This window comes from Pituophis catenifer, unplaced genomic scaffold (assembly GCF_029215685.1).
Source record: "Pituophis catenifer annectens isolate HBS135680 unplaced genomic scaffold, rPitCat1.0.hap2 SCAF_1, whole genome shotgun sequence".
Classification (NCBI taxonomy): Eukaryota; Metazoa; Chordata; class Lepidosauria; order Squamata; family Colubridae; genus Pituophis; species Pituophis catenifer.
In genome coordinates, this window is record NW_027256881.1 from 352,573,391 (window position 1) to 352,589,500 (window position 16,110).

The following is a 16,110-nucleotide window of genomic DNA, read 5'->3' on the forward strand; positions in this document are numbered from 1 at the left end:
AGACATTCTCCACACAATAACATCTCTTTGGTAACTACCCTGTTTCCCCAAAAATAAGACATCTCCTGATAATAAGTCCAATTGGGCTTTTGAGCGCATGCGATAAAATAAGCCTCCCCCAAAAAATAAGTCCTCCTAGAAAATATTTAAACGCAGAGCTGGAAATCAGGTAAGATGACAAAAGGAGCCATATCTTGTTCCATGTGCCCCAAAATAATAAGACCTCTCCAAAAATAAGGCCAAGCGCTTATTTTGGGGTTCAAAAAAATATCAGACAGGGTCTTATTTTTGGGGAAACATGGTACTTGGGGAGTTGGAACATAGCCAAGCTCGAACTGTTGCTCTGTCCCAGTCTTCTCCATCTTCTTCAACGTTTACTTCAGCTTTGACTGGCTTCGGGATTTCGGAACTGATTAGGCTGAAGTGTTAGGCAGTTAGCAGCCTAATGGTCCTCCTTTCCACATCAGAAGCAGGCCTGTGTGGAGCGACACTGGCCCTCTCTAGTGGCCGACGGAGGGCTTCCTCCCTCTCTGCACATTGACAGGCACCTCTTCTTGCTTTGGTGGGAGTGGCTCTCTTGCACTATGTATTGCCTGTACTTCAGCAGGTCCAGTTCTACCGTCGTAGCCAGCTGATACCACACATGGCGGTCAAATACCCCTCCCCACATCTCCATCCCACTGAACTTCTCCCTCAGTTGCTCGACTGAAGGGCTGCGAGCCATGGTTGGAGACTTCCACTCTATCGGCTCTTCCCACTTGGCAACCCTCGTGGCATTCCATTTGGTTCCCCAGGTTATCGCTACTTCCAGTGGAATCAGGGGAAACTCCATCTTGGCAGCCTTTCCCATGCTGCTCATCCATTAGGATTTTGGGATCAGGTAGAGGAGCCTGGCCACAAATCCTTCACCTTGTGTCGGTGGCTGCTCCAACTGCTTGGCTCTCACCTTGGACCGGATCATTAGTAGCTTCATTCCGGAGTCCGCTGGGATCATTGCCAGAGCTTCCTGGGGAAGAACTGCTTCAGTGTGGCCTCAGCTTTTTCTCCGTTCCTGACGTCACCATGCTACAACTCTCTTGGAAGTGCCCAGATAGGCTGCATTCATAATGTGAAGGTTAAGGACAGTTGGTTTAATGGCAACAATCTTACTAGTGAACCCAACAAAAGGAGTACTTAAGGCAATTAAGAGCCTTGGTAGTACAGGGGTTTAAGGCACCCTGTTATTAAGCTGGTTATTAAGACCAGCTGCCTGCAATTACTGCAGGGTTCGAATCTCGCCAAGGCTCAAGGTTGACTCAGCCTTCCATCCTTTCTAAGGTAGGTAAATTGAGGACCCAGTTGTGGGGGCAATAAGCTGACTTTGTATAAATATACAAAAGGATGAAGGCTATTGCTGAGCACATTGTAAGCCACCCTGAGTCTTCGGAGAAGGGCGGCATATAAATCAAATTAAAAAAAAAAATTAAGTCCCAGCAAAATGAACTCTGAGGTTTCCCACGCAAAAGCTTGCTTAGTTAAAAATCAGATTCCCATTCCCCCACCCACAGAGTGTTCACATTGTCCAATAGTAATATTTATTTCTGTTATGGGAACAGTTCACTTCTCCATCGAGCACCTGCGTCAATGACCTTGGTATGGTGCAGGCTCCTGTGGTCCATGAATGGCTTCTTGGCATTCCAATCCCTCCCCGCTTTTCTTTGGGAAGATGATGAAGCTAACAAGCATTGTAGCAATAAAATCTTGACAATAACTAAAGGAGTTATTGCATCTAACCATTGGTATGATTGCTCACACTTCCCAAGTTACAGCTCACTGCCATCATGCCCCATTAGCACCCATTCTACCTGAAGATACCATGGCACAGGCCAAACTTCATCTTGTGTGCAGGTGTTCACTTTCAGTTAGTTCAAAAAGTCAACTTCACTTTGATTCCCAAGTCCATCTGCTCTGTGGATTACCAACAAGAGACACAACTTTTTACTTTACTTTTATTAGACTTCTATACCACCCTTCTCCCGAAGGACTCGGGGCGGTGTACAGCCATATTAAAACATATAAAATTTACAAAATTTAAAAACCATTAAAATCAAATATACAAAAACTTGGCCCACAAATTAAAAAACTTACATACACCCATTTAAAATTCATATTCATGTTAGGCCAGCCCGGCTTGTTGAAACAAGAGGGCCTTCAGGGCGTGGCAAAAGGTGCACAGGTCGGGGATCATATTCACATCTAGGGGCAGCTCGTTCCAGAGGGCTGGTGCCCCGACAGAGAAGGCTCTCCCCCTGGGTGTCACCAGTCAACATTGATTGGCCGAAGGCACCCTGATGAGTCCCTCTTTGTGGGAGCGTATTGGCCAGTGGGAGGCTGTCGATGGCAGAAGGCGGTCTCATATATACCCCAGTCCTAAGCCATGGAGCGCTTTAAAGGTGGTAACCAACACCTTGACTCGCACCCGGAAGACCACTGGGAGCCAGTGCAGCTCACGCAGCAGAGGTGTCACGTGGGTGCAATGAGTTGCCCCCATAATCACCCGCACGGCCACATTCTGGACCAGTTGGAGCCTCCGAGTGCTCTTCAAGGGGAGCCTCATGTAGAGAGCATTACAGTAGTCCAGACTGGACATGATGAGGGCATGAGTGACCGTGCGCAGGGCATCCCGGTCCAGAAAGGGACACAACTGGCACATCAGGTGAACCTGATAAAAAGCTCCCCTGGCCACGGCCATCATATGATCTTCCAAAAACAGCTGTGTATCCAGAACACCCAAGTTGTGAACCCTCTCTGAGGGGGCCAAGATCTCGCCCCCAATAGTCAGTGATGGAACCAGCTGACTATATCGGGATGCCGGGAGCCACAGCCACTCGGTCTTGGAAGGGTTGAGTCTGAGCTTGTTTCTCCCCATCCAGATCCGCACGGCCTCCAGGCACTGGGACATCACGTCAAGGGCATCATTGGGATGGTCTGGGGTGGAGATGTACAGCTGAGTGTCATCAGCGTACTGGTGGAACTTCACCCCAAAACCACAGATGATCTCACCCAGCGGCTTCACATAAATGTTGAACAGAAGGGGAGAGAGGACTGACCCTTGTGGCACCCCACAAACAAGGTGCCTCGACATCGACCTCTGTCCCCCTGCCAACACAAACTGCATATGGTCGGAGAGGAAGGAGGAGAACCACTGCAAAACAGTGCCCCCCACTCCCAACCCCTCCAATCGTCACAGCATGAAACCATGGGCGATGGTATCAAAAGCCGCTGAGAGGTCTAATAGGACCAGGACAGAGGAACAGCCCCTGTCCCAAGCCCTCCAGAGATCATCAATGAATGCGACCAATGCCATTTCCGTGCTGTACCCCGGCCTGAAGCCCGACTGGAACGGATCTAGATAATCAGCTTCATCCAGGTACCGCGGAAGTTGATGCGCCACCACACTCTCAAAAACCTTTGCAACAAAGCGAAGGTTGGAGACTGGACGATAGTTCACTAGTACAGCCGAGTCCAGGGAGGGCTTCTTGAGGAGGGGCTTCACCACCACCTCTTTCAGAGAGGTAGGGAAGAAACCCTCACTCAAAGAAGCATTAATAATCCCCTGGAGCCAGCCTTGTGTAACCGCCCGGGAGGCCAGAACTAACCAGGAGGGACACGGGTCCAATAAACATGTGGCAGCACTAAGCCTACCCAGAATCCTGTCCACGTCCTTGGGAGTCACAGGGTCAAACCCCTCCCAGATAACATTCACAAGACCCACCTCTGTCACCCCATCTGGATCTACCCAATCTGAGTCCAGACCTTCCGGAATCTGAGTGACTTTGTCATGCAGGAATTGCACAAAATCCTCAGCCCTGCCCTGCAAGGGCTCTTCCCTCGCTCCCAGATGAAGGAGGGAGCTGGTCACCCTAAACAGGGCTGCTGGGCGGTTCTCTGCAGACCCGATAAGAGCAAAAAAATAGTTAGATTTTGCCACTCTTATTGCCATGAGGTAGATCTTAATATGAGACCTCACCAGTGTTCGGTCAGATTCAGACACAAGCATGTTTTTCCCTGTCTGGTGTACAAACAACATCTATTGCCCAATGGATAGGACAATTGCTTTCCCCTCCGATGATAGAATAACAGTAATTCTCAATGTATTCCCTGTGGATTTCAACCCACAAAAATATTCCAAGGTTAAACCTGCTTGAAAAGATATTCTCTGAGTTCTCCCAGTGCTGGAGGACCTTGCCTGGTCCCCCGAAGAGCTAACTGCGGGGTTTGGTGAGACTCAGCTGGCCTTTGTGTCAAAGCCCAAACACAGGTAAGAGAAAGCATGATTGATACAGGATTTTATTGATGGATTAGTCTTGTGAGCTTATTAAAATAAAATAAAATTTTATTTTATTTTTTATTCATATAAAGAACGGTTGCTGGAACTGGGTATGTCTAGTCTGATGAAAAGAAGGACTAGGGGTGACATGATAGCAGTCTTCCAATATCTCAGGAGTTGCCACAAAGAAGAGGGAGTCAAGCTATTCTCCAAAGTACCTGAAGGCAGGACAAGAAGCAATGGGCGGAAACTAATCAAGGAGAGAAGCAACTTAGAACTAAGGAGGGATTTCCTGACAGTGAGAACAACTAATCAGTGGAACAACTTGCCTCCAGAAGTTGTGAATGCTCCAACATTGGAAGTTTTTAAGAAGATGTTGGAGAACCATTTGTCTGAAGTGGTGTAGGATTTCCTGCCTAAGCAGGGGGTTGAGCTAGAAGACCTCCAAGGTCCCTTCCAACTCTGTTATTCTATAAAATAAAATACAGCCCATAGTCTAATTTCAGAATAGGACAGATAGGAAGAAATAAAGTGGTAAAATAAAAATGTGTTAATGCAAGGAGACATCAGATAAATTTGACTTGAGGCCATCCAGAAGGCATGGAGCTGTCTGTTGTGCTAAAGCTCTGATGGTATTTCAAATACTCCCTGCAATTCAGCTTCTGCACAAACCTTGATTTCTGATCTAGGAGGGAAGGTGAGAAGAATGATTGGGCTGCCTCTCCTGCTGCTGCTGCTCTTCTGTCTCCTGCCTCCAGTTACCGCTAAGAAGATTCATTCCGTATGTCCATTGAAAAAACATGTAAAATTTCCAAATCAGTGGGAATTTTACAGGCCTGGTGATCTGATCATTGGAGGGAATTTGCCCCTAGTAACTTTTGTGCAGTCCAAATCACCAGATTTTCAAAGGGACCCATTGCGACATATTAATAAATTCACGTAAGTTTCACCTGGAGGGGAAAAATGTAAGTGATTGTTTTCTTTCCTTTGGATTCAGGGCCTCTTTTAAGAAATACTCATTCTAGGGATGTTCAGACTTTTGTCCTTTTCTCAGTGAAGAGGACAAATCAAGAAATAGGCTAGAATTCCCTTTGTGAGCCACGGTGGGGCACTGGTTAGAGTGCAGTACTACAGGCTACTTCTGCTGCCTGCCGGCTGCCTGCAATTGGGCAGTTCAAATCTCACCAGAGTCAAGGTTGACTCAGCCTTTCCTCCTTCGGAAGTCGGTAAAATGAGGAGCCAGATTGTTAGGGTCAATAGGCTGACTCTGTAAACCGCTTAGAGAGGGCTGTAAAGCACTGTGAAGCGGTATATAAGTCTAAGTGCTATTGCTATTGTTTCCCAAAACTGTTCCTGAGGACAAAGAACAACAACGGTATATACACAGATTATATGCTGGGGCATGACCTGCCTTTCCATATGTTTTCATCAGGATAATTCAGTGGTGAAATCTGAACTGGTTTGCTATCAGTTTGTTGGCCACGCATGCATGCCATGTGCCAAGCATGCACTGTGCATGTGTATGAGCACCAAACATGTGCTGTGTGCTCATGCGCAGTGAGCACCAAACACGCACTGTGCGTTTAAAAAGCTACTGGTTTGGGCGAACCCAGTAGCATTTCATCCCTGGGATGATTATCAACTAAATAAAAGTAGGGAGGGGAAACACCTTCCAGCCTTACCTCTCCAGGTACAGGACAAGATGTCCTTGACTCTTTGAGAAAGAAATGTTATTATGATTATTTATCACCTGTGCTCCATTCAATCCCCCCTCCCACTTTCCCACAGTAGTAAATGTGGCAGGCCTGAAGATCCAATGAAAAAGATGGTTTCTAGGCCTGACACAAAGCTCTTCAATAATGGTCCTTAGTAAATCTGGGCTGTGGCCCCCACGGGAGTCTTCTCCTCAGACCTGTAGAAGCTGCTTCAAGGGTGAAACAAACTGAGTAGGGAGGAAGAGGAGCAATTGGGGAGGAGTTCAGCCACTGGAGGAAAGTGAAGAAAGGAGGGAGGATAGAGGGGTATAAAATGATGTGGGAAATGGACGGCCTTTCTCAGAAATCCATCCAAATGCAATCAAGGAACATCCTTAAAAAAGCCAAAACAACCCAATGGAACCTGGGTTATTTTAATGCTGCAAGAACACACAAAAAAGACCAGGCCAACTCCACCGACACACAAGATCTTTCCTATAATATTCCCCAATCTTTTTCTCACTGTAGATGCCTAATCAAAGAGTACAATCAGTTCCTGGCCTTGATGTTTGCTGTCAGGGAGGTGAATAAGGATCTAGTTCTCCTCCCCAACATCACCCTTGGCTTCCACATCTATGAAAATAAGAAGATGGAGAGGAATATTTTCTTAAACAGCCTCTCCCTGCTCTCCACATGGCGCCAAATGGTTCCAGGTTACAAATGTGACAGGCAGGAGACTCTGCTCTCTGTCATTGGAGGTCACAACTCCAAATCCTCAAGGCAGATGGCCTCCATCTTCAGCATCCTCAAAGTCCCACAGGTAAGGAAGCTGCACTGGATGCAGTATGGAGCACACAAACAACCAAAGCACACACAGAAGCCAAGGATGTAAGCAGTGGTATTTGGGGGAGACGACACACCAGGGGTATATGACTTAGATAATCCATCCTAAAGTTGAATTGATTTTTCTATGTGTGGGAAGTTAGCACCCATCGCCCTTCTAGAAGTATTAAATATTCTGTGGAATATTAAAAAGGCAGAATATTATATTTCCCTCGATGAGAAAAGGAGAAACATGCTTTTAAAAACAAAGCAGCTTCCTGCAAGTCCCTGCCCCCAACCCTTCAGCTCCAGGGTGATGGGATTAAGACATGGCCCTCACAACATGATAGGATTAACTCTCTACTCATCTCACCATATGGCACCTTGGAAGATTACATCACCCAGCAAGGCTCAACCTAGCCTGTGACACAGGCAACCTTCAAAGTTAGCTAAGACCCCTGCCCCCTGGGAGTCTGACAGCCAATCAGAATACAAGCTCAAATTCAAAGCCGAACAGAGGGTATAAATCTCTCTCTCTCTCTCAACCATGTACTTTTTGCCCACAACCTCAAACCATGAGGTCCTGTCCACCATTAAAAACCATCTTCCCAATCAGCCACCATGTTTCCAGTGATTTTCCCCCCACTTGGAACTGAACCCATATAATAGTAAATGGAAAAAGGAGAAGGAAAATGAATATAACAAAATTCGAGAAGAGATCAAAAATTGGGAAGGGAAATTACGGGAGAGGCCAGGGGATGAACAAATAAGAACTAATTGGATGGCAGCTAAACACAAATTGAATTTATTTGAGCAAGAAAAATATGTCAATACAATGAAATTTGTAAAACAAAATCAATTTGAACAGGCGAACAAACCAGGGAGGTGGATGGCTTATAAATTAAGAAGAGAAAGAGAGAAACGAACAATTCATTAACTGCAGGATAAGGATGGTAAGTTAAGTCAGAATCTAGAAAAGAAGAAAGACAGTAACCCAATTTTTTCAAGATTTATACACACAGGATAAGGTGCCAACAGAGGAAATAGACCAATATTTAAAAGAGGAGAGAATGCCAGTAGTAGTATAATGCCAGAAGAAGAGGAAGAGATACTCAATAGAGAGATTACTATAGAGGAACTACAGGCAACAATTAGGAAATAAAAAAACAATAAAACTCCAGGAACAGATGGGTTACCAATAGAATTATATAAAGGATTAGGGGAATCACTAAATTGGATACTATTAGAGGTGTACAATGAGGCATTGAAAGAGGCAAAGCTGCTAGAATCTTGGAGGGAGGCATATATCTCCTTAATCCCGAAGGAGGGGGCTGATACAACACAGATAAAAAATTATAGGCCGATTTCTTTACTAAATTCCAATTATAAGATTTTTATGAATTTGATGGCAAACAGATTAAAGACAATATTAAACCATAGAATACATTCAGACCAGAATGGATTCCTGCCGGCAAGACAAATTAAAAACAACATAAGGACAGTGATCAATGTAATAGAATACTATGAGGTGCATCCAGAGAAACAGGTAGCCCTGATTTTCTGGATGCACAAAAGGCATTTGATCGGGTCAACTGGAGATTCATGACACAACAAATAAAGAATATGAAATTTGGGGAGAAATTCGAAAAGATGATAGTTTCAATATACACAAAACAGAAAGCAAGGATACTAGTCAATGGGGAACTAACCAATTTTTTTGAAATAAGTAGAGGAGTATGACAAGGGTACCCACTTTCACCACTACTTTTTATTCTAACAGTAGAAAATCTACTTAGAAGAATCAGACTCAACAAAAATATAAAAGGACTCAAGGTTAAAGGAGAAGAATACAAGGTCCAAGCATTTGCTGATGACCTTGCATTCTTCATAGAGGATCCATTAGAAACGGAATTAAAATTAACAGAGGAAATAGAGAAATTTGGTAAGGTGGCAGGTTTAAAAGTCAATAAGGATAAGACTAAAATATTAACTAAAAATTTAACAGCAAAACAAATAGAAGAGTTAGAAAAACAATCAGGATTACAAGTAGTTAAGAGGATAAAATATTTAGGTATTACTCTGACAACTAGGAATGTGGCTATAAAAGATAATAATTACGGAGAGTTAGTACAACAAATTAAAAATGATTTAGAAAGATGGGGGAAACTAAAGTTATCATTGCTAGGAAGAATTGGGGCGATAAAGATGAATATATTCCGCAGGCTCCTCTACTTATTTCAAACTATTCCAGTTAAATTAGAGAAAAACTTTTTTACAAATTTGAATAAAATAAGATCAACATTCATATGGAAGGGAAAAAAACCAAGAATAAATTTAAACATATTACAGAATGATAGATCTAGAGGGGGTTTTGGCCTACCAGCGTGGGAAAAATACTATAAGGCAGCGAGTTTAACATGGATTAAGGAGTGGGTCAATTTGGATAATTACAGACTATTAAAATTGGAAGGCCACGATCTATTAAAGGGGTGGCATGCCTTCTTGTGGAACGCTGGGAACAAAACCTATAAACATTTTAAAAACCACATAATAAGAAATCCACTGATTAGCACTTGGTTCGAAATTAAAAATAAACATTATATGAAGGTTCCCGGTTGGATATCTGCATTGAAGGCGGCAATGCACCCCAACACACTAGCCCCCCATAAATTAATAAGATATAAAGAATTACTGGATCCCCAAGGAAGATTAAAAACACAGCAGGAACTCAGGGAACAAGGTATAGAAATAGACTGGTGGCCCTACCTACAAGTACAAACTAGATACAATAAAGATAATGAGGAAGGAGGAATCGAAATAAATCCCAACCAACTAGACAAATTATTAGGAGCTAAAGATGGAAATTTGATTTCAAAGATTTACAAATACTTATTAGAATTCGACCTAGCAGAAAATCTAGTCAAAGGACAAATGATAGCTTGGGCAAGGAATATTGGCAAAAACATACAACTGGAAGAATGGGAGAGGGTATGGGAAACCAACTATAGAATAACAAAATCCGTAGTATATAAAGAGAACCACTACAAGATGTGGTACAGATGGTATCTAGCCCCTGCGAGATTGGCGAGGATGTATGCAAATCTTAATCCAACGTGTTGGAAATGTAAGCAAGCACAGGGAACCTTCTTTCATGTCTGGTGGCTTTGCCCAAAAATTAAGAAATATTGGATAAAAATAAAAATTTGGATATCAGAAATAATTGCGGAGGATATTGAGTTAGAACCAGAAATTTTTTTGTTAGGAATGCTTAAACAAAACATTAGAAAGGAAAAAAAGTACCTAATATTACATATAATCACGGCAGCTAGGTTAGCCCTAGCACAAGTCTGGAAAACAGATCAATTGCCAACGGAGCAGCAAATAATTCAAAAAATTTACACATGTGCAGAAATGGATAGACTAACGTTGAAATTGAAAGATAAGGAAGACTCACAGTATTTTAAGATATGGGACAGTTGATATGAGTGGATAAACCAATGGAAAAGAAGGTAAAGTCAAAATTTAGGAATAAATTAAAAGTAATAATTATACACCGTCATTAAGGAAAAAAAGGAAAAAAAGTTTTTGTATATATGTGTACTTACATACATTATATATACTTTGTTTGTTGTTTGTTGATACTGTTGATTGTGTTTTAAGGTTGTGAATGTTTTATACAATTTTATTTTTTTTAATCTAATAAAGTTTGTTTTTTAAAACTAAAAAAAATGTTTATTCTCTGAATCACATAGATGTTTTGTTCCTTTGACTTATGATCTATCACAACCAGGCAAATCAGGTAACTGGTGGTTCTTCCTAAGAAGGGAGGAAGATGAAGCTTGTCACTCAAAGTGAATCAGCCTGACTGGTGGGGCATTAACTACACAATGGTGAGCTTTAAAGTCACCATAAAACTTGACTTTGTTTTTGAAAGATTCTCACTTTCTCTAGCTCGGTGTTGGCTTTGAGTTCACTCAAGGAGACAGAAGCGTTTATCCTTCCTTCATCCAGATCAATCCTGATGAATCTGCTCAGTATGAGGGTTTAGTCCAGCTGCTCCTGCATTTCCAGTGGAACTGGGTTGGGCTGGTGGCCAACAAAGATGACAATGCAGAACATTTCGTCTCGTCTCTGATACCAAAGCTCAAGGAGAAGGAGATCTGCCTGGCCTTCACTGAAATAATGAAATTTGATTTTTACACTGATCAAGATCCAAATTTATATTATATTTTCAACATTTGGTCTAAAGGTGAAGTGATTATTTTTTTTGGAGACTACAGTAGTATTACATATGCACAGATAGTTTTGTTTGCTTATAAAAAACAGAAATACGCATCATTACTGAAAGTTTGGATCTTCACATCCAATTGGAAACTTAATGTGATGAGCTCTGAATATATATTGCATGTTATAAAGCCCTACCATGGTGCTTTGCATTTTAGGGACCACAGCAGGGATGTCTCAGAATTCAGCCATTTTCTCATGTCTTTAGACCCTTTGAAACCACAAGGTGACATCTTTCTCCCTCTATGGTGGGGAAAGATCTTTGGCTGCAACATTTACGAACCAGGAGAGATCCCTTCAAAGGAGATAAAACCATGTATTGGAGAGGAGAATTTACAGAATGTGCCAACTTACATGTTTGAAACAAGCATGACAGGTGAAAGTTACAATATCTACAATGCCATTTATGCTGTGGCACACGCACTACATGCAATGCATGGATCAGGAAGACAAACAGCTATGATGAGACTTGGAAAGAGGATCTTAGATGTCCAGTCATGGCAGGTAATCTCTGCTTTTTAATCCAGTCCACAGATCCTTAGAGCCAACATAGAGAGGAAGTACCCCATGTGTAGAACATAGAATAACAGAGTTGGAAGGGACCTTGGAGGTCTTCTAACCAACCCCCTGCTCAAGCAGGAGAGCTTATATCATTTCAGAAAAATGGATGTCCAGCCTCTTTTTGAAAGCCTCCAGTGATGGAGCATCCACAACTTCTGAAAGCAAGCTATTCCATTGGTTGACTGCTCTCATTGTTATGAAATTTCTCCTTAGTTCCAGGTTCCTTCTCTCCTTGGTTAATTTCCAAACATTGTTTCTTGTCTTGCCTTTTGGTGCTTTGGAAAATAGTTCGACTCCCTCATCTTCGTAGGAGCCTTTCAAGTATGGGAACACTGCTATCTCCTCACCCCAAGTTTTTGTTTTCATTAGAATAGATGTAGCAAATTCCTGTAACCATTCTTCTTATGTCTTAGCCTCTAATCACTTTTTTGCTCTTCCCTGCACTCTTTCAAGAGTCTCAACATCTTTTTTATATTGTGATGACCAGGATTAGATGCAGTATTCCCAAGTGTGGCCTTACTAAGGCTTTGTAAAGCGGTATTAGAACTTCACATGATTTTGATTCTATCCCTCTTTTAATTCAGGCTAGGATTGCATTGGCTTTTTTTGGCTGCTGCCACACATTGTTGTTCTCCCCATGTAGATGTTGTTCTGTTGTGGAGTACATGTTGAACACAATTTGTCAGCTTGTAAAAGCCCACCTACTGGTTATGCTGTCTATCTCACATTTTATTAGGTTGCCAAGAAATAGTTTGTGGTCTACTTTATCAAATGCTTTATTGAAATCGAAGTATCCACAGCATTTTGCTGACCTATTAATTTGAAATACTTTGGCCACCTAATGAGAAGTAAGGACTCACTGGATAAGAGCTCCAGTTTTGAATCATTTCTAAAATACTTAGCTCCCTCATTGGATGTTGGTCTTTTGTTGGAAGTAAAGATGAAAACACCACTTGTGTTCCTAATTCTTTAACTTGCTTCCTTAGCTTGCTATTGTTTTTAGATTCATTGTTCTATTATTGATGCCCCCAAATGTAGAAGAAGGAGAAGAAATGTGTAGTAATCCATGGGGTTGATTATTTTAGCAAAGTTGTCAGTGATATCTTTGGTTTTTGCTCCAGGGAGACAACATACTTGCCTAGATTGAGTGTTCAGTTTGTAGACTATAGTTTCTATTCCCCTAAGAATTTTCAAGGAAAAGTATCTCTTGAATTGTCGGTTAAATATCAATATGGCATTATATCACTGCATCTCAAAGAAGATTAAAGCAGAAATATTTTTAAAAGCAACAATAATACATATTAAGTATAATGTTTGATTCAGTGGGATAGAAGGGGCAAGGACAAATAAAACAAACCAATTATATCTAAGATTCATGGATGTATGACGTTCCCAAAAGGATTTCAGAGGTATTCAAAGGTTGTGTGAATTTCATGGAGTGGCCATTGCATAGAGTGATCCAGAGCAAGATGACAATTCTGCCAGATGCTTCAATGGGTCAACTGAAGTCCCAGTAGACATATTTTCAGAACCACCTCAGTTTCCTCCGTGTTGTAGGCTGAATCCAGTTATAGAAAGACAGTTGACCCAATTCATTCTAACTCTGATTTATGTTACTATGGCTTAGCATTCTATGTGATCCTATCCCACATTTTTCACTTGTCATTTGTTGCACTGAACTGCTTGTTGTGTGAAACCAGCCTTGGTCAACTTTAGCACACAGAACAGGACTCAATGTAGTCTAAAATTCATGAAATTGTGGTGTGTGTGTGTTTTTTTTTTGCCTCAAAGCATAAACCCTCCATGTCCATTGAAGTCAGGAATCAGGGCAGGCACTGTGAGGAAAACAAATTCTTAGAGGAGTAGAGAGTATTAGTAATTTCTGAAAGTTTCTTTTCTTTCAGCTTCTTCCCTATTTGAGGAACGTTTGGTTCAACAACAGTGCTGGAGATGAAGTCTCCTTCTCAGAAAATGGCCTGGGATCTGCTCGTTTTGATCTTTTCAACTGGGTTCTGCTCCCCAACGAATCTTTTGTCCCTGTGAAAGTTGGACAAATAGATCCCGGGGCTCCCGCAGGACAGGATTTCACCATTAACTCTGATGCAATTGTCTGGGCAAAAAAGGTGAGCTGGAAGGTAAAATAAGTGCAGCAAAAGAGTCATTCTCTTCCGGGGATTCAAAATATCTCCCTTACTGGAGAACGGCTTACTGAAGCAAAAATTTGGCAACCGTTTGATGAAAAAGCTGTTTTGCATGCAACGTATTTGAGATCTGATTTGTGACGGAGCAAAAAGAATTGAGATCAGGAAGAAATTCTGCCTGAAATCCAGGATGCAGATGGAGCAGCCAAGAGTGGTTTCCATGGACCATTCCCATTCAGTTGGATCTCCATCGCTGTTTGCTTCAGAAAAGCTATAGCTCAATTCACGGCCCTTCTTTTGCATGCCAAGCCCCAGTTCCAAGCCCCAGAATCCATTGATGGTTTAGAATAGCACAATCCTCCAGGAGCTTTTCCTGATTTGTGCTACACTAGAGTTAACCGTTGCTCTTGAAAATATTCTAATGATGGAAAGAGAAATATAGAAAAGAATAAGTGAAGCACATTCATTGCTGAAGACATCTCAAGCATTTCTCTTTTCTCTTGTAGAAGGTGCCCTTTGCCAGGTGTGGCATGAAGAGGTGTCATGCAGGAGAGAGGAAAAGAGTTCCAGAGGGCGAGCAGGTTTGCTGCTACCAATGTGACCCTTGTCCAGAAGGGACCATTTCTAACCAGACAGGTAGAAGAAACTTTCAATGTAGATCTTCCAGGGTCAAGGAAACCATTCAGTAGAAAGAAATATCAATTTTGTTGTCATTTTTTGTAGATTGACATTCTTCAACATAGTCATGATTTTCAGGAGAACCTCTCTATTCCTGGATCTAAACTGGCCTCCCCTCCACCCCCAAACCCCCTTTCCTGCTCCTCAGCAACTTAATGCAGGGCAGTTTCAGAGCACAATTCATAAGTTACCCACTGGGCTTTCTAGTCCTACTCTTACGTCCAGGAAAACCAGATATCAAACTTTTCAGGAAGAAGAGGGAGATCCATCTAACTCAGTCTTCCTACCCTTCCCTGCAAAGATTAGATAGATAGATAGATAGATAGATAGATAGATAGATAGATAGATAGAGATAGATAAGAACTGTGTTTTGCAACGGCTCATCAGACTATATATATACAAAATACAAAGTAGAGAATTTGATCACAAAAAGTGGAAACATCCTTGTCTCAGACTAGCCTATTCCCAGAATATTCAATATTGAAGAATGATTTCTTCTTTGATATTCCATGATATGCAAAGTACTCTTCATTTCAGATTCTGCAAGTTGTGATCCCTGCCCAGAAGACCAATATCCCAACAAGGAGAAGGACCACTGCATTGCCAAGAAGATCCACTTCCTTTCCTATCAAGACACCTTGGGATATACTTTGTCTTCTCTCGCACTTTCTCTCTCGATGACCACATTAACTGTGCTGGCAGTTTTCCTTAAACATCATGATACACCGATTGTCAAGGCCAACAACCGAGATCTCACCTATATCCTCCTGGTCTCCCTCCTGCTCTGCCTCCTCTGCTCTTTCCTTTTCATTGGTCGACCCAGGAAGATCACCTGTCTCTTCCGACAAATTACCTTTGCCATTCTTTTTTCCCTGGCAGTTTCCTCTGTGTTGGCAAAAACTGTCATGGTGGTTCTGGCCTTCATGGCTACCAAACCAGGGAACAGGGCAAGGAAACTCTTAGGAAAACCACTGACCAACTCCATTATCTTAGCTTGTCCCCTGGTCCAAGCAGTTCTTTGTGCCACCTGGTTGGTAACCTCTCCCCCATTTCTCAACTTTGACTTTCGTTCCTTGGTGGGAGAGGCCATCTTGGAATGTAATGAAGGTTCAGCTTTAATGTTTTACACTGTCCTCGCTTACCTGGGTTTCTTGGCCCTTGTCAGTTTCACAGTGGCCTTTTTGGCTAGAAAATTGCCTGATAGTTTTAATGAAGCCAAGTTCATTACTTTTAGCATGCTGGTCTTTTGCAGTGTCTGGGTCTCTTTCCTCCCCACCTACCTGAGCACCAAAGGGAAGTCCATGGTGGCTGTGGAGATCTTCTCCATTTTGGCCTCTGGAGCTGCTCTCTTGGCTTGTATCTTTTTTCCCAAATGCTACATTATCCTATTAAGGCCCCATCTTAACTGTAGGGAAAATATGATAAGGACCAAAAATCTCTAACTGATCCATGCCCAGGAATGTTTTAAAATTTTTCTTTGACGTATATTTAATATCTTATGTCATTTTAAAAACTTGATGACAGAGAAAGAGGAACACATCGAGTAAACAACCCCTTACCAAGTGGTATAAGTGATTACAATAAGAATCACTTATCTGAGGTGGGCAGATATAGAAATTGA

General features: G+C 42.2%; 1 protein-coding gene across 1 annotated transcript; it reads left to right on the plus strand.

Annotated features, from left to right (window-relative positions):
• The first annotated feature begins 3,238 nt into the window (after positions 1-3,238).
• Positions 3,239-15,931, plus strand: LOC139313404 (vomeronasal type-2 receptor 26-like). Its single transcript, XM_070939018.1, has 7 exons — positions 3,239-3,248; positions 4,213-4,300; positions 6,532-6,823; positions 10,777-11,613; positions 13,575-13,793; positions 14,318-14,447; positions 15,027-15,931. The coding sequence occupies exons 1-7, from the start codon at positions 3,239-3,241 to the stop codon at positions 15,929-15,931; spliced, it is 2,481 nt and encodes an 826-aa protein (XP_070795119.1).
• The last annotated feature ends 179 nt before the right edge of the window (positions 15,932-16,110 follow it).

Excerpts from the sequence above, each read along its gene's own strand:
- LOC139313404 (XM_070939018.1), top strand. Across the intron at positions 4,301-6,531 it reads GTGTCAAAGCCCAAACACAG|ATGCCTAATCAAAGAGTACA; the intron begins GTAAGAGAAAGC and ends TTCTCACTGTAG. Across the intron at positions 13,794-14,317 it reads CAATTGTCTGGGCAAAAAAG|AAGGTGCCCTTTGCCAGGTG; the intron begins GTGAGCTGGAAG and ends TTTCTCTTGTAG.